We start from the raw sequence: 18,563 nt of genomic DNA on the forward strand, positions 1-18,563 counted from the left end.
GTGAGGCCTCCCCAGCCATGTGGAGCTGTGAGTCAATTAAATCTCTTTCCTTTATAAATTACCCAGTCTCAGGTATGTCTTTATTAGCAGCACAAGAACCAACTAATACACTCAACTTCCATATTTCTAAGAAAAAGAACATTTTCCTACGTAACCACAAAATCATTATGACACTCAGGAGATCTATAATTGATTGATAATATTATCTAAAACACAAGTCACTTCAAAAATTTCCCAACTGACACACCAGAATAGCTGGGACTACAGAGGCACATGACCACCTCAAATAATTTTTGTATTTTTGTAGAGACGAGTTTTCACCATGTTGCCCCGGTTGGTTTCTAAACTGAGCTCAAAGGATCCACCTACTTCAGTCTCCCAAAGTACTAGGATTACAGGTGTGAACCACCGCACTCAGCCTGTAGTTGTCTTAATGCTTTTCTTTTGTGTGTGTGTTTTTGTTTCTTGAGACAGTCTTATTCTGTCACCCAGGCTGGAGTGCAATGGCCTGATCTCAGCTCACTGCAAACTCAGCCTTCCAGGTTCAAGTGATTCTCCTGCCTCAGCCTCCCAAGTAGCTGAGATTACAGGTGCCTGCCACCACACTTGGCTAATTTTTATATTTTAGTAAAGACGAGGTTTCACTATGTTGGCCAGGCTGGTCTCAACTCCAGACCTCAAGTGATCCGCCTACCTGGGCCTCCCAAAGTGCTGGGATTACAGGCGTGAGACAACATGCCTGGCCAAGTTAATGCTTTTCTATTTTTGTTTTTAAATATTTACCTATTCTGAAGTCTAAAGATATTTTCCTGTATTATATTCTAAAAGCTTTATAGCTTAAGATTTCACATTTAGGTCTTTAATACACCTGGAATTGATTTTTATGATGAAGTGAGATAGACGTCCTGTTTCATATTTTTTTCATAAGGATATCATATTGTCATGGAACCTTCATTGAACGGACCATCTTTTCTCCATGGCTGGCTGATGCCACCTTTGCCATAAATCCAGTTTTCAAGTGATAAACCGTAAAGAAAAGCAAAGAATCAAGTATCTGCTTTCGGTGGGGAAAAAGTAAGAAAAGCAAAGTGTCATAAAAGTTGGGCTAGTGGTTTTCTCAGGAAGTGTATTTGCGAAGAGACTGACACTATTCTTCCTTCGCTCTAATGATGACTTATCTGTTCATAAAAATTACACTTTGCTTTGTATTTCAGAATAAAATTGTGTTATCTTTATCAGTAAAAGGTTAAAAGTAAGCAAACACATAAAAAAAGAATACGGATGAGGGGAGTGCCAGCATCTCTGAAAAGTGAGTTCGTGGTTTGGCTCTCACTAGAAAAGCCGGTGGGAGGTGCTATGGTGGGGACGCTGAATCCACCGCAGGCTAAGCGAAGCAGACGCGGCACTTCACCCGGGGCAGCTAGGGGCCCAGACCTTGGTCGGACTGTCCCCGCCAGAGAGGGAGCTTACAGGTCAGCCGCGCCCGGAATTAAACGACCCGCAGGCAGCGGCGCAAACGGAGGGACTGCCAGGCTTTAGCGAGCTCCCAAAACCGGCCCTCACCGGCCCTCACATAAGCAGCACCCTCCCCCCGCCCGCAGAGACAGACTTCCGCCCGTGCCGCCTCCTCGCAAGACTGGCGGCGTCGCGAAGGCCTCTGGGAAGGCGGTACGTGGGCAGCCGCGGGGCACTCTGGGACGGGGCAGTGTGGGACTGACTGGCCTCTGGGCGGCTTTTTTGCGTCTGGCGGGCGGACGTTTTAGTCCGCTTCGGCAGCGCGCTCTGCCCGGCTTCCTCAGTCTCCTCGTTGGGAGACTCCGGCAGCTCCGAGGCCGCGGTGAAACCAGGTGGAATCCGACGTTCGGAGGAGGTTAGGGGAAGGCCAGAGAATGGAGTGGGAGACTTTCGGAGCCCAGGGTTAGGTCCCTGCGGTCGCCGCGTCCCCGTTCCTTGGTGGGAGCGGCCCCCGGGAAGCGTTTCGTCTCGTCTCCCCTCACAGGCTGGGTTCCGTTCTGGACCTTCGCCCTCCGAACGCCGTGCGGTCGGCTGGAACTCCTTCCCGAGGTGGACGGCTCTGCCCTCATTGCTGGCTCTGCCAGGACTGTAGGAAGTGCGCAGCATGCTTTAGGGTAGGCAAGGCACTCCCTGCGAGACAGTGCTTGAGGGCCAGAGAAAGGTCTCCGCTGAAGGCAAATGCCCGCGGAGCGCACAGATCCAGGCTGCACTGAACAAGTCAGGATGTTGCCGCTGGCAATTCCGCAGACGGCTGGAACCCATCAGAGAGGAAGAGCCGCTGTCTTAAGATCTCTTGCCTGAGCTGTAGGGTTGAGACGAGCTGGAAGAGGAAACCAATCTCGGAGCCTCTCGGGGACCTTGGTTATGTTTGACCCTTTTACTTGCAGGGAGCAGGGATTGGATGAAATAACTGTATCCAAAATGCAAAGAAAACGAAGAAATCATGGAGAGTTTGCCTCATGAGTGAGCGTTATGTAACCTAGGATTTGAGGTGGTTAACAGTCTGCAGTTTGAATCTGAGAGGAGAAAACACCCAACGTGAGGGAATGGTCAGGTGAGAAAGGACCAGAAGTTCCAGTTCTACCATAGCAAGGACCCAAGTTGCTCATTTAGGTTCTTTGATGCAGATCTCGTCTTTCAAAACTTCTTTCCCTTTCCTAGCCTTGTCATTTCAGCCCTCTGGCCTTCCTTATGAGGAGGAAGATCAACTAAGTCACAGGTGAGTAGGAGTTATTTTCTCTTCTAAAGTTTAATTTTCTTTGTCGGGGGAGTCGATACACTCTCATCTCTTCCTTGGGAAAAAGAAGATCTTTATCGAGTGCTAACGTGTATTAAATGTTATCACTCAATGGTCGGTTAACTGAGTAGGGTTAGAAGGTGCAGCCTTATTTTAAAGATGTGTCAGTAACTTCAGGAAAACTAAAACGTTGTCCAGGCTTACTCAAAAGGCAAGTAGCATCCTGCTAAATGCTACCAAATTACTCAGGATTAGGTTTAGAATCCAGATCTATAGGACTCTGAGACTCTTGGCATTATGCTGGTGTTTCCCAACATCCCATTCACCTACTACCTAACAATTTTGCCAGACCTATGTACTACCTGTATTGTTCTCATATTTTTTTTAACTTAAACATTTTTTTTTAAATTCAAACTTGTCCTAATAAATAATATCTGTGAAATTAGGCATTTGATGGCTGCTCACTAATATTATAGTTATTCTAAGGTATATTTAAAAATGTTGGTCCATGCAGTATGTAAAATTATCTCGTGTCAGAGACACAAACTACATTTTGAGACACAATGCACTACATTATGCTCTCTCCTGGATTCTTTTCTGCATAGGAAAGTCCCAGCCACACATCTGAATGTCAGTTATTCATCCTTAGTGTATTGTTTTATTCTTATAGATGAATAATTTCGCAGAGGATGCCCTGCTTTGTATCTTCTCCAAAAGACATTTCACTTCTCTGTTTAGGACGACCTGTTATCAATGTTGTATGTAAAACAAGTAGGAACTCGATACATTTCAGGAGCTTACTCTCTCTTTGGGGAGTTAATGTGTACACAGGAAATAGTCTATCTCTGTGTTGTTCAGTTGAGCTTTCTGTGATCAGGGAAATGTTCTGTATCTGTGCTTTGTCTGTGTCCACTAGCCACATGTAGCTGCTAAGCACTTAATATATGGCTAGTGCAACTGAGGAATGAGTTTTATTTTAATTAATTTAAATTTAAGTAGCCACATATGACTAGTGGCTACTGTATTGGACAGCCAGGTCTAGATATTTGAAATAAAATTTTTTTTAGACGGAGTTTAACTCTTGTTGCCCACGCTGGAGTGCAATGGCATGATCTCAGCTCACTGCAACCTTCACCTCCTGGGTTCAAGCAATTCTCCTGCCTCAGCCTCCTAAGCAGCTGAGATTACAGGCGCGTGCAACCACACCTGGCTAATTTTTTGTATTTTTAGCAGATATGGGGTTTCACCGTATTAGCCAGGCTGGTCTTAAACATCTGACTTCAGGTGATCTGCCCCCTCGGCCTCCCAAAGTGCTGGGATTACAAGCATGAGCCACTGTGCCCAGCCTGAAATAAACTATTTTAAGGTTAATTTATTTGGACTTGGAGTCCCCACTCTCCTCCACAGAAACCTTATAGCATATGTTACAAATGCCCTTTAATTTTAGTTTCTTGGTGAAGGGTAGAGAGTCTTTCCAATTTTCAGAGACTTCATAGTTCAAATAAAGTTTCTTGAAATAATCATCATTTAAAGCACATTTAGTTTCTAACACTTGTGCAAATGTATAGCTTCTGTATTTTCTTACTATTGAAATATTCAATAAAGCAATAACTATGTAGCATACTCTATAAGCAAAAGTCTTACTATTGTATTATTTGTATCCATTGCAGATAACTTTTCTTCTAGCTATCTATGTTTTCTTTCATTATTGATATTTAGACTATTTAAAAATCAGTTAAACACAACCACAGCTATATTAATGATGTTTTCAGGGCATCACTTCTTCCTTTGACTTAGAAGTTGGTGCATTCACCTTATTTCACTGCTTATTAGCATAGCAAGAAGAAGACATTTGGTTCATAGCTATTTCAGTCAGCTTAAATTCTGTGTCAAATTTATTTTCCTGGCACTCAAAGTCAAACACTAGTGGACTAGTAATATCTTGTTTTGTTTACTCTTTATGCAGGTTAGATATGTGGGGTTAGGAGGAAGGCTTAAAAGGAGTATCTTAGAGGGTGGGTAGGGAAAAAAAAAGTATCTTAAGATAGTTTGGCTAGTTTCTTAAGATTAAAAATACTTGAAATACAAAACAATCAAACATAATGTGTGGTCTTTGTTTCCTGGATTAAAGAAAAGCTATTTAGGACGTTTTTAGGACAGTTGGGGAAATTCAAATATGAACTGGAATGTTAAGGAATTACTAATTTTGTCAGATATGATAATGTAGTTATGAGGAGAATGTCATTTGGATGACATTGTGGTTATCAAGGAGAATGTCATTTGGAAATATATGCTGAAACATTTAGATTTTGAAGTGTTATGATGTCTATAATTTAAAATAGTTCACCCCCCCAAAAAAAAGTACACATACGAGAAACAAATACAGCAAAATATTAACAGCTGTTCGTCTACATGATATGGACATTGGTGTTCATTGTTCTATTCTTTCTACTTTTCTGTATGTTTGAAATTTTTTTTTTTTTTTTTTTTTGAGATGGAGTCTTCACTCTGTCACCCAGATTGGAGTGCAGTGGCGCTATCTCAGCTCACTGCAACCTCTCAGGTTCAAGCAGTTTTCCTGCCTCAGCCTCCCAAGTAGCTGGGATTACAGGCACCCACCACTACACCCAGCTAATTTTTTGTATTTTTAGTAGAGACGAGGTTTCACCATACTGACCAGGCTGGTCTTGAACTCCCGACCTCAGGTGATCCACCTGCCTTAGCCTCCCAAAGTGCTGGGATTACAGGTTTGAGCCACTGTATCTGGCCTTGAAAAATCTTTATAGTGAAAAACTGAAAGAGAAAAAAGAGTACAGTACCCATCCCACAGTAGGGTAGTGAGATATTTGCTGTAAAACACTTGGCTCAGTGTCTGGCACACAATAAATAACCGCACGATAAATATTCTCTATTATAACAGTAAATTTTGAGTTTTTAATAATGCTCTAATAGGCAGATTTTTTTTCCATTATAAGCTAGTTTCTTGTGGAGGGAGAAAATAAACTTAATGGGAAACACCAGTTTAGTGACAGACACCAGTTTCTATAATATTAAGAGGATAATTTATGAAGTCAAGCTACTGATTTCCATGTGTCTCTGTAACATCCTCTTATTATTTTATGCATTAATTTGTGTTAGACTGTATTTATTTGTATTTATCTATAGTTGATCTTTGAATTTTGCCATACTGTGTTCCTTGAACTGCATTTAAAAACAGTTAATGCACCAGGGGCGGTGGCTCATGCCTGTAATCCCAGCACTTTGGGAGGCCATGGCAGGTGGGTCACAAGGTCAAGAGATCAAGACCATCCTAGCCAACATGGTGAAACCCCGTCTCTACTAAAAATACAAAAATTAGCTGGGCATGGTGGCACATGCCTGTAGTCCCAGCTACTCGGGAAGCTGAGGCAGGAGAATCACTTGAACCTGGGAGGTGGAGGCTGCAGTGGTCCGAGATCACACCACTGCACTCCAACCTGGTGACAGAGCGAGACTCCATCTAAAAAAAAATAAAAAAGTTAATGCATAGCTGCTTTTTCTCAAGGAACAGTCTGTAATTGAGATTCATTTTCCTGGCCAAGGTCTTTGTATCAAGGGAATTGTAGAAGATGGCCCATGATAAACTTGTCAAACATTGCTCCTACATTTACAAAGATCTATATTCACTTAAAATAATGAAATACTCTTTCAAGTCAATAGAATTTTGAAGCAGAAAAGGCAAACCTCAAATCTCCTTGTTTCTTTTCTTTTCTTCAGACAGCGTCTTGCTCTGTCACCCAGGCTGGAGTGCAGTGATGCAGTCTTGGCTCACTGCAACCTCTACCTCCCTGTTCAAGCAATTCTTTTGCCTCAACCTCCCGAATAGCTGGCATTACAGGCATGCGCCATCATACTCAGCTAATTTTGTATTTTTAGGAGAGATGTGGTTTCACCATGTTGGCCAGGCTGGTCTTGAACTCCTAACCTCAAGTGATCTGCCCGCCTCGGCCTCCCAAAGTGCTGGGATTTTAGGCATGAGCCGCTGTGCCTGGCCTCAAATCTCCTTTTAAATCTGAAGAAACTGAGGCCAAGAAAAGTGATTTGCTTAAAGCTACACACAGTATGTTAGTGGAAGATCCAGGAATAAAACTATTTTTCCACTTAAAATATTCAGCCAAGCAGATATATTTGGATTATGTAAGAAACCCTATGACAATACATCCTGTACTACATCTCTATGGCATTACTAATTGGTCATAAATAAACTGTTGTCTTTAAAGAATGTAAATAAATAATTTGTCAGGATTTTGTTTTTATCTCGCTGAAATTTGAAAGTGCTTTTGAGAAAGTTTTTATTTAGACAGTGCATTTCTTTAACATGTTACGCAGGGCCCTTCTAGCTCAATCCAGAGCTGTGCCATGGCAGACGCGACAGAAGAGGAAACAGTATCAGCAGAAGCCTCAGGGTTCTCAGACTTGAGTGACTCAGAGTTCCTAGAGTTTCTGGACCTAGAAGATGCCCAAGAGTCAAATGCTTTAGTTAACATGCCTGGCCCATCTTCGGAATCCCTTGGGAAGGATGACAAACCCATAAGCTTACAAAACTGGAAAAGAGGATTGGATATCTTATCACCCATGGAGAGATTCCAGCTTAAATATTTATATGTCACTGACCTGGCTTCTCAGAACTGGTGTGAACTGCAAACAGCATATGGGAAGGAATTTCCGGGTTTCTTGGCACCTGAGAAAGCTGCTGTTTTGGACACTGGTGCCAGCATACACCTAGCTAGAGAACTAGAACTTCATGATCTTGTGACTGTCCCGGTCACCACTAAAGAAGATGCTTGGGCTATTAAGTTTCTGAACATACTTTCGATGATTCCTACCCTGCAGTCAGAAGGGCACATCAGAGAGTTTCCAGTGTTTGGGGAAGTGGAGGGTGTACTTCTTGTTGGAGTGATTGATGAGCTGCACTATACAGCCAAGGGGGAGCTGGAACTAGCTGAACTCAAGACACGCAGGCACCCTGTGCTCCCTCTGAACACTCAGAAAAAGAAAGATTGTTTTCAAGTCAGCCTGTACAAATATATCTTTGATGCCATGGTACAAGGAAAAGTGACTCCTGCTAGCCTAATCCACCACACAAAGTTGTGTCCAGAAAAGCCACTGGGGCCATCAGTGCTGAGGCATGCCCAGCAGGGAGGCTTCTCTGTGAAGTCTTTGGGTGACCTCATGGAACTAGTCTTTTTGTCTCTAACACTGTCAGACCTCCCAGTTATTGATATCTTGAAGATTGAGTATATCCACCAAGAGACTGCCACTGTGCTTGGTACAGAGATAGTAGCCTTTGAAGAGAAGGAGGTGAGAGGCAAGGTGCAGCATTATATGGCCTACTGGATGGGCCACCGAGAGCCTCAGGGAGTTGACGTGGAGGAGGCTTGGAAGTGCCGGACATGTACCTATGCAGACATTTGTGAATGGAGAAAGGGTAGTGGAGTGCTTAGCTCCACGGTGGCACCTCAAGCCAAAAAAGCCAAATGAACAGAAGGTATACTTTCAAGAATGTTGATCCTTCCTGCTCCTGCCATACCTAAGGAAAAGAGGACCAGTGTCTGAGCTTAGCTTTTATGGAGAGTGTTCTCATTTTGGTTCTTTCTTTATTTCCACAACCTCTAACCACATTCATCCAGGACCAAGGCTCAGGGATATGCGGGAGAGATGTGTAGTTATACTGTCCCTGGAGCTTTGCCATGGATTGCCTAAGAAGGCAAATGCTCATCATGGCTGGAATGAAGTTATCCTTTAGTAAACATTGCTTTCCTAAGGAAATTCTTCAGTTTCTGATAAGTCATCCCTATTTTTATTTTGATCAAGGCTTTGTACATTTTACATAATAAAATGAAATGCTTTCTAGGACAGTTGAACTGATGGTTTTTCATGATTGCAATCCTTCAAAGATGACCACTGTATGTAATTGTGTATATGTTATTCCAAGCCTTTAAATACATACATAAACATATTTTTGAATCAGAATGAGCAGAGCAAAATATAAACATAAATATTCTCAAAGAGACAAGGGAAGATGAAGTAGAAAACAGGAAGTCATAAGAAGCAAAAATATTAGATATGAAAAACTTATAATACATAGCTGGGCGCTGTGGCACATGCCTGTAACCCCAGCACTTTGGGAGGCTGAGGGGGGTGAATCACCTGAGGTCAGGAGTTGAAGGCCAGCCTGACCAATATGGTAAAAGCCCATCTCTACTAAAAATACAAAAATTAGCTAGGCATGGTGGCATGCACCTGTAGTCCCAGCTACTTGGGAGGTTGATACGGGAGAGTTGCTTGAACTCAGAAGGTGGAGGTTACAGTGAGCTGAGATCATGCTACTGCACTCCAGCCTGGGTGACAGAGCAAGACTGTCTTAGAAAAAATACATGAAGTACACGTAACATTCACACATTACAATCTGGCAGTACCACTCCTGGGTATATGCTGGGAGAAATGTACATGTACAATAGAAAATATGAACACAAATAGACTTTGTAGTCCTTTCACAATAGCAGAAGCCTAGAAGCTACCCAGGTGCCCATCATCAGAAAAGTGGATAATGTTGTATAGTAACCAAAACAAATGAGCTTCAGTGATATAAAACAATATGCATGAATATTAGCAGCACATAAGGTGAAAAAAGTCCTAAAAATTACATGCAGCATAATACCTTTTTAGTAAGGTGAAAACATTTAAAGGAAAATGTAAAGGTAGTGGAGAGGAATCTCAGTGCATCTTAGAAGGCAGTGGAGCTTTTAGCTACAAACATCAGCAAAGAAGCTAGAGAAAGGAATATGGATGTCCATTGGAAGATACGGACTTGTTTTTGGTGACACTACTGGAGAATTTGCAGATGTCAATGCATGGGGAGGGAAATTGGCAGGGGTAGAGTTTCTGTATTAACTGGAACGTTTTAAGAGCCAGCAGAACATGGTGAATGTTAGTATGATTCCATGTTATACACAAGCTGGTAAAACCTGGACAACTGTAGGAGATAAGGTAGATTGTCTCTGGAGACCCTTCTTAATACACGGAGTCTTACGGACCCTGGAATCTTATTATGACTCTTCACATTTACTGAGTGACCCTTATGTGCCAGGCACTGTGCTAAGCAAATTATAATTAAATCTGTATCCATTCTCTCCAGTGAGGGAACTGAGGCCTAGAAGGGTTATATAATTTTCTCACCGGGGTGTGGTGGCTCACACTTGCCATCTTAGCACTTTGGGATGGCAAGGTAGGAAGATCACTTGAGGCCAGGAGTTCAAGACCAGCCTGGGCAACATAGCAAGGCCCCATCTCAAAAAAATTAAAAAGCCAGGCATGGTGGTGCATGCCTGTAGTCCTAGCTACTTGGCAGGCTGAGGCAGGAAGATGACTTGACCTCAAGAATTCAAGGTTACAGTGAGCTGTGATCATGCCACTGCAAAAAAAATGTTCCCCGGGCTCCACTGTTTGAAAGTGGTAGACTCCAGCCTAGATATGTCTGACTGCAGTGCTTATGCTCTTAATCATTATGCTGTAAAGGTTTTCTTGTTGAACCTCCTGGACTGTATGTTATAGGCCCTAATAAGTTTAGAGTTAAATTGGGAGCATAGTAAGCTGGACCTTATGGGATAAACAATTTTAAGCTAATAGTCTTGAAGAAAAAAACTTGCTCAGTTTCTATAACATCATCTTAGTTATACTAGAAATTTTAAGAACAGGAAAAGACGGTGGCTCATGCCTATAATCCCAGCACTTTGGGAGGCCAAGGTGTGTGGATCACCTGAGGTCAGAAGTTCAAGACCAGCCTGGCCAACATGGTGATGAAACCCCATCTCTACTGAAAATACAAAAATTAGCCAGGTGTGGTGGTACACGCCTGTAATCCCAGCTACTTGGGAGGCTGAGGCATGAGAATTGCTTGAACCTGGAAGGTGGAGGTTACAGTGATCCAAGATCATGCCACTGCACTCCAGCCTGAGCGACAGAGAAACTGTCTCAACAAAACAAAACACACACACACATACACACACACACGAAAAACAACAAAAGAAAAAAGAAAATCTGTTTTCAGATACTGACATTATTGAGAATTTAGTAATTCCTTGAGACTTCAAATCTTTGACATCTTCTGGTTATAACTTTATGGTTTCTCGTAAGTTGAGGCATCTTTAGTTGGGATCACCCCAGGATCACCACTTATGAGTGTTTGTGCCCCCTCAAATTAGTGTGTTGAAATCCAAACCCTCTAGATGATAGTATTAAGAGATGGGGCTTTGGGAGGTGATTAGGTAATGCAGGAGCAGCCCCCATGAATGGCATTGGTGCCTTTATAAAAGAGTTCCAATGGACCTCTTCAGTCTTTTCATCATGTGAGGACACAGTGAAGTTGCCTCCAAAACTATGAGAAATACGTATTTGTTGTTATAAGCCACTCAGTTTGTGGTATTTTGTTATAGAAGCTCAAATGACTAAGACAATCACTGATGCTGTTTTCTATAACAAATACCTCCCTGATTGAGCCTTCACGTCTAATAATGTCATCTCTCCTTTGTTTAGTGAGTGCATAAAAGAAAAGAGGTCACAGCAAAGCTACTTCTTGATTTTTAAAAAATTGCTTTCTGGGCCAGGAAATGAGTTGAACACCTTAATTGGGATTAGGATCAATGGTTTATAATAGAAATCACCAAAACAATAGTGGTTAAACAAATTAGAAATATATTTCTCATTTAAAAGAAGCCTAACTATAGTTAGTCCAGAACTGGTGTGGCACCCTGTGATGTCAGGAGCGCAGATTCCTTCCCTCTTGTTTCTCCAGCATAAACATGTATCTTCTTCATAGTCCAAAATGGCTGCCCAAAATCCAGTCACCTATTACACATTCAGCATAAAGTTGGAATAGCAGAAAAGCACCCCTTTAAGGACACTTTTAAAATGTATATTTCTACTTTCACTTACAGCTCATTAGCCAGAATTTGGCCACCTGGTCATAGCTAGCTGCAAGAGGTTGGGATGTATAGTTTTTATTCTCAGAAAGCATATGCCCTGACCAAAACTACTGTAAAAAAGAATGGAGAGATAATTTAGAGAAAATGGCAGAGTAGAAAGCACCAGAAATCTGTCTCTGAGCCTAGACAGCAGCTGCATTGGCAGAATCTATCTGATGTAACTATTTTGGAATCTGGTGTCTATTGAAATCTTGCAACTTCCAGGGGAAGATGATAAATTGTAGTTTTGGTCAATTTCAACTCTTAGAACAGTGGTAACTACCCATTCCTCACCCCTCATTCCTATGGCAGCAGCTGTGCACGTTTCTGTGAGCAATTTGCACACAGCTTGATTTTTTTTCCCCCTTCATTTTTCTCTTTTAACCCCTTTTGGGAGCAAGACATTGAAGACTGCATGTATAAGGGAAACTAGAAAATCACCATGTATCCTGAGGGGAGGTGAAGGATTAGAAAAGACCTGAGTATAAAAGTTTATATCTCATTTTGATTCTTGGGTCAGACACAGCCCAAACAATGAAATAAATGAAAATAAAAAGGAAACCCTGAGGAATGGGGAAAATCTGATATCCAGAGTTACCACATTAGATTAAAATGTTTAGTTTTCAGCCAGGCGTGATGGCTCACTCCTGTAATCCCACCACTTTGGAGGTCAAGGTGGGTGGATTGCTTGAGGTCAGGAGTTTAAGACCAGCCTGGCCAACATGGCAAAACCATGTCTCTACTAAAAATACAAAAATTAGTCGGGCGTGGTAGCTTCGAAGCTTTGGGACTTAGACTGGCTTCCTTGCTCCTCAGCTTGCAGACAGCCTATCTAGGGACTTCACCTTGGGATAATGTGAGTCAATACTTCTTAATAAACTCCCCTTCATATATACATCTATCCTATTCTGTCCCTCTAGAGAACCCTGACTAATACACTGAATGACAGCACATCTGTTTATAGCATAGATGACTATTTTAAGCCCACTGTTGAGACCTGCTCAGAAAAAAAGATTCCTTTCAGACCGACTGCTCATTGATAATATACCTGTTCATCCAAGAGTTCTGATGAAGATATACAAAGAGATTATTGTTTTCATGCCTTCTAGCACAACATCCACTCTGCAAACCATGGATCAAGGAGTAACTTTAAATTTCAAGTGTTGTTATTTAAGAAATATATTTCATAAGGCTGTAGCTGCCATAGATGGAGATTCCTCTAATGGATTTGGGCAAAGTAAATTGAAAACTTTCTGAAAAAGAGTTGCCATTTTAGATGCCATTCAGAATGTTGATATTTTAACCTCCAACCAAGACAACTAGAATTAGAAGTGAAGCCTAAAGATGTGACTGAATTGCTGTAGTCTCATGATAAAATTTGAACAGATGAGAAGTTGCTTCTTATGGATGAGCAAAGAAAATGGTTTCTTGAGATGGAAACTACTCCTGGTGAAGATGCTGTGAATATTGTTGAAATGGCAACAAAGGATTTACAATATTGCATAAACTGAGTTGATAAAGCACTGGCAAGGTTTGAGAAGATCAACTCCAATTTTGAAAAAAATTCTACAGGGATAAAGTGTTATCAAATGGCATTGCATGCTACAGAGAAATTTTTTTTTTTTGAGACGGAGTTTCGCTCTTGTTGCCCAGGCTGGAGTGCAGTGGTATGATCCTGGCTCACTGCAACCTCCGCCTCCTGGGTACAAGCGATTCTCCTGCCTCAGCCTCCCTAGTAGCTGAGATTACAGGCATGTGCCACCACGCCCAGCTAATTTTGTATTTTTAATAGAGAGAGTGTTTCACCATGTTGGCCAGGGTGGTATCAAACTCCTGACCTCAGGTGATCCACCTACCTCGTCCTCCCAGAGTGCTGAGATGATAGGTGTGAGCCATCGCCCCTGGCCTGATAAGTCTTTGTGAAAGGAAGAGTGAATCAATGGGGTAATCTTCATTGTTGCCTTATTTTAAGAAATTGCAAGGCTGAGCATAGTGGCTCATGCCTGTAATGCCAGAACTTTGGGAGGCCAAGGTGGGAGGATCACTTGAGGCCAGTAGTTTACAACTAGCCTGGGAAACATAATGAGACCATGTCTGTACAAAAATTTAAAAATTAGATAGGTGTGGTGGTGGGCACCTCTAGTCCTAGCTACTAGGGATGCTGAGGGGGAGGACTACTTGAGCCCAGAAGTTTGAGGCTGTACTAAGCGATGATTATGCCACTGCACTCTAGCACCTAGGCAACAGAGTGAGACTTGTCTTAAAAAAAAAAAAAAAAAAAAAAAAAGGCCGGGCACAGTGGCTCAAGCCTGTAATACCAGCATTTTGGGAGGCTGAGACAGGCAGATCACCTGAGGTTGGGAGTTCAAGACCAGCCTGACCAACATGGAGAAACCCTGTCTCTACTAAAAATACAAAAAAAATTAGCCAGGTGTGTGCCTGTAATCCCAGCTACTCATGGGACTGAGGCAGGAGAATCACTTGAACCTGGAAGGCAGAGGTTGTGGTGAGCTGAGATCCCACCATTGCACTCCAGCCTGGGCAACAAGAGCGAAACTCCGTCTAGAAAGAAAATGAGAGAGACAGAGATAGTGAGAGAAAGAAACAACTTTATAATTCTGTCTGGACAGAGAGAGAGAGAGAGAGAAACAACTTTACAACTTTCTGGACAAGAGCAAAGAAAAGAAAGAAGGAAAAGAGAGAGAAAGAAAGAAAAGAAAGGAAAAGAAAAGAAAGAGGAAATTAACAACAATTCAAAGAACTAGAAAAAGAACGAGGCCAGGGAAAGCAAGAAAAGAAAGAAAGAGAGAAAGAAAAAAAGAATGAAAGAAAAGAAAGGAGAGAAAGAGGAACTTAACTTTAAAATTCAAGGAACTAGAGAAAGAACAAGGCCAGGGAAAGAAAGAAAAGAAAGAAGAAATAGATGAACAACTTTACAACTCAAGGAACTAGAAAACGAACAAGGCCGGGGAAAGAAAGAAAAGAAAGAAGAAATAAATCAACAACTTAACTTTACAGCTACTTAAGGAAGTAGAAAAAGAACAAGGCCAGGTGCAGTGCCTCATGCCTGTAATCCTACCACTTTGAGTTTGCGAAGGTAGGAGCATCACTTGAAGCCAGTATTTCAAAACCAGCCTGGGCAACCAAGCAAGACCCTGTCTTTGCAAAAAATTCAAAAATTAACCAGGCATGGTAGTATATGCCTGTAGTTCTAGCTACTTGGGTGGCTGAGGCAGGAGGATCAGTTGAGCCCAGGAGTTGCAGGCAGTGAGCTATGATCACGACACTGCACTCTACCTAAGGAACAGAGTGAGACCCCATCTCTCAAATAAATAAATACTCAACCCAAAGTTATCAGAAGGAAGGAAATAATAAAGATGAGAGCAGATATAAACAACATAATGAATAGAAAACAATAGACAAAATCAATGAAACAAAAATTTGGTTCTTTAACCCAGTGTATGCCAACAAATTAGATAAGCCAAATGAAATGGACAAAATACTAGAAACATAAACATACCAAGACTAGGACTAAATCATGAGGAAATGTAAAATCTGGATAGACCTATATGTCAAAGCCATTTCATTGCACATTGATTACTTTCACAAGTCTGGTTAGATGGAACACATGCATAGCAAGTTAAATGCAGTGGATTTGTTACTTACAGTTAGACATCAAGGGATAACTGAAGCTTAGAATTCAGGATAAGCCATCTGAAAGACTCAGGAAAGCTACCCAGGGTTGATGGAGGCCTGTGTGTCATGTCTTGTGCACTGCACCTGAAAGACCCCAGACAACTGCCCACCTCTGGGATTTATTTATTTATTTACTTATTTTTGAGACATAGTCTCTCTCTGTCTCCCAGGCTGGAGTGCAGTGGCACAATCTTGGCTCACTGCAACCTCTGCCTCCCAGGTTTAAGTGATTCTCATGCCTCAGCCTTCCAAGCAGCTGGGATTACAAGTGCCTGCCATGACACCTGGCTAATTTTTGTATTTTTAGTAGAGACAGGGCTTCACCATGTTGGTCAGGCTGGACTTGAACTCCTGACTTCAAGTGATCTGCCCACCTTGGCCTCCCAAAGTGCTGAGATTATAGGCACGAGCCACTGTGCCCAGCCCGTCTGGGTTTTATACCATGGGGATCATGAGGACAACATGTCAGAATGGGCTAAAATGTTAAAGGGCATCCTGTTTCTATGGGGGACAGGAAGAGAGCCTGGGTTCTTCCAGCCATCTCCGTTATCTTGGAATGCTGCATTCCCAGCATATTCTACACTTATCCTTTTTTTTTTCCTCGAGACGTAGTCTTGCTCTGTCACCCAGGCTGGAGTGCAATGGCGTGATCTTGGCTCACTGCAACCTCTGCCTCCGAGGTTCAAGTGATTCTCTTGCCTCCACCTCACAAGTAGCTGGAATTATAGGAACCCACCATCATGGCTGGCTAATATTTGTATTTTTGTAAAGATGGGTTTCATCTTGTTGGCCAGGCTGGTCTTAAACTCCTGATCTCAGGTGATCCACCTGCCTCAGCCTCCCAAAGTGCTGAGATTACAGGCGTGAGCCACCATGCCTGGCCTCCATGCTTATTCTTGAGAACTACGAGTGAGAAAGAGGAGAGAACTAGGTTGCTCCAAGGCCACCCAGAAAATTGTCCTGTACTGTTAACTAGTAATGAGATTGCGTCAGAAATCAAAAATTTCTGATGAAAGCCCAGGACCTGATGGCTTCACTAGTTAATTATACCAAAATTAAAGAAGAAGCAATACCAATTCTCAAACTTTCCAAAAAAAATGAAGATAAGGTAACACTTTCTAACTCATCCTATGAGGCCAGCCTTAACCTGACATCAAAGCCAGACAAAAACACTACAGGAAAAAACAACAGACCAATATTTCTTATGAACATTGATGCAAAAATCCTCAACAAACAACTAGCAAACCAAATTCAGAAGCACATTAAAGGAATATACACCATGATAAAGTGGGATTTATTACTGGGAATGCAAGGGTGGTTCAATATTGGAAAATCAGTTAATATAATACACCATATTAACAAATGAAGGGAGGAAAGTATGCAATCATGTCAGTTGATGCAGGAAAAGCATTTGACAAAATTAAGCACCCTTCCATAATAAATAAAACAGTCAACAAACTAGGACTAGAAATACAACAATTAGTAGCATTTCTATATATGAACAACAAACTAGCCAAAAAGGAAGTCAAGGAAATCCCATTTATAATTGCTACCAAAAAATTTTAAATACCTAGGAATAAATTTAACTGAGGAGTTGAAAGACATCATGAGGAAAACTATGAAATACTTATGAAATAACTTGAAGAGGATTCCAACAAATGGAAAGACATCAATGCTCATGGATCAGAATTAATATTGTAAAATGACCATACTACCTAAGGCAATCTACAGAGTCAGTGTAATCCCCATCAGAATACCAATGACATTCTTCACAGAAATAAAAAAAGTCTTAAAATTTGTAGGGAGCCACACAAGACCCCAAATAGCCAAAGCAATTCTGAGCAGAAAGAACAAAGCTAGAGGGATCACACTACCTAACTTCACAATGTAGTACAAAGCTGTAGTAACCAAAACAGCCTGATAATGGCATAAAAACAGACACATAAATCAATGCAACAGAATAGAGAAACCAGGAATTAATCACATATCTACAGATAACTAATTTGTGACAAACGTGCCAAGAACACTTTGGGGACAGAACAGTCTCTTCAACAAATGCTGCTGAAAACGGTATCAATATGTTGAAGAATGAAACTAGATTCTCATCTTTCACCCTATACAAAAATCAACTCAAAATGGATTAAAGACCTAAATATAAGACCGGAAACTATAAAACTACTAGAAGAAAACATAAAGGAAACGTTTCAGAATATTGGTCTAGGGAAATGTTTTATGAATAAGACCACAGAATCACAGACAACAAATATCAAGCTAGAAAGCTTCTGCACAGCAAAGGAAACAACAGAATGAAAAAGCAACCTACAGAATGGGAGAAAATGTTTGCAAACTATTCTTTCAACAAGGAATTCAGATGCAGAATATACAAATAACTCAAACGTCTCTACAGCGAAAAAAATAAAAATAAAAAATGAGCAATTAAAAGTGGGAAAATGATCTGGACATTTCTTAAAAGAAGATATACAGATGCCAAAAAAAATGAAAAAATGTTCAACATTACTTAATCATCAGGGAAATGCAAATCAAAACTACAATGAAATATCATTTCACCTTAGTTAGGATGGCTATTATCAAAAAGAGAAAAAAATAAGGAATGCCCATGGGGATGTGAACAAAACGAAACTCTTACACTGTTGGTGGGAATGTAAGCTAGTACAGACACTGCAGAGAACAGTATGGAGTTTCCTTTAAAAACTACAAATAGAATTATATGATCCAGCAATCCCACTGCGACATTTATCCAAAGGAAAGGAAATCAGCATATCAAAGAGATATCTGCATCCTCATATTTATTGCAGCACTATTCACAATAGCCAAGATATGGAATCAACCTAGGTGTTTAACAACAGATGAATGGATGAAGAAAATGTGGCATATATGCACAATGGAATACTATTTAGCCATAAAAAAGAATAAAATCCTGTCATTAGTAGCAGCACATATGTAACGGGGACATTATGTTATGTGAAATAAGCCAAGAAAAGAAGGTTAAGCAATGCGTGTTCTCACATATATCCAGAAGCTTTAAAAAGTTGATCTTATAGAAGTAAAAAGTAGAAAAGAGGATACTAAAGGGTAGGAAGGGTTTGGGGAAG

The 18,563-nt window shown here is 41.2% G+C and overlaps 1 protein-coding gene across 4 annotated transcripts; it reads left to right on the plus strand.

Moving 5' to 3' along the window:
* The first annotated feature begins 1,677 nt into the window (after nt 1-1,677).
* EXO5 (exonuclease 5) lies at nt 1,678-8,655 on the plus strand. Of its 4 annotated transcripts, none has more exons than XM_032247096.1 (3): nt 1,678-1,859; nt 2,677-2,734; nt 7,121-8,655. In XM_032247096.1, exon 3 carries the CDS (start codon nt 7,151-7,153, stop codon nt 8,270-8,272), a length of 1,122 nt encoding a protein of 373 aa, XP_032102987.1. In that variant the 5' UTR covers nt 1,678-1,859; nt 2,677-2,734; nt 7,121-7,150; the 3' UTR covers nt 8,273-8,655. The 4 variants fall into 4 exon arrangements, with proteins under 4 accessions (XP_032102987.1, XP_032102988.1, XP_032102986.1 ...); XM_032247095.1 differs by lacking the exon at nt 1,678-1,859 and adding an exon at nt 2,037-2,129; XM_032247094.1 differs by lacking the exon at nt 1,678-1,859 and adding an exon at nt 2,239-2,569.
* Nucleotides 8,656-18,563: the final 9,908 nt, after the last annotated feature.

Source organism: Sapajus apella, unplaced genomic scaffold (genome assembly GCF_009761245.1).
Source record: "Sapajus apella isolate SASKATOON/1434 unplaced genomic scaffold, GSC_monkey_1.0 scaffold62, whole genome shotgun sequence".
In the NCBI taxonomy this organism is placed as follows: domain Eukaryota; kingdom Metazoa; phylum Chordata; class Mammalia; order Primates; family Cebidae; genus Sapajus; species Sapajus apella.

Excerpts from the sequence above, each read along its gene's own strand:
- EXO5 (XM_032247096.1), top strand. The coding sequence starts at position 7,151 with ATGGCAGACGCGACAGAAGAGGAAACAGTATCAGCAGAAGCCTCAGGG.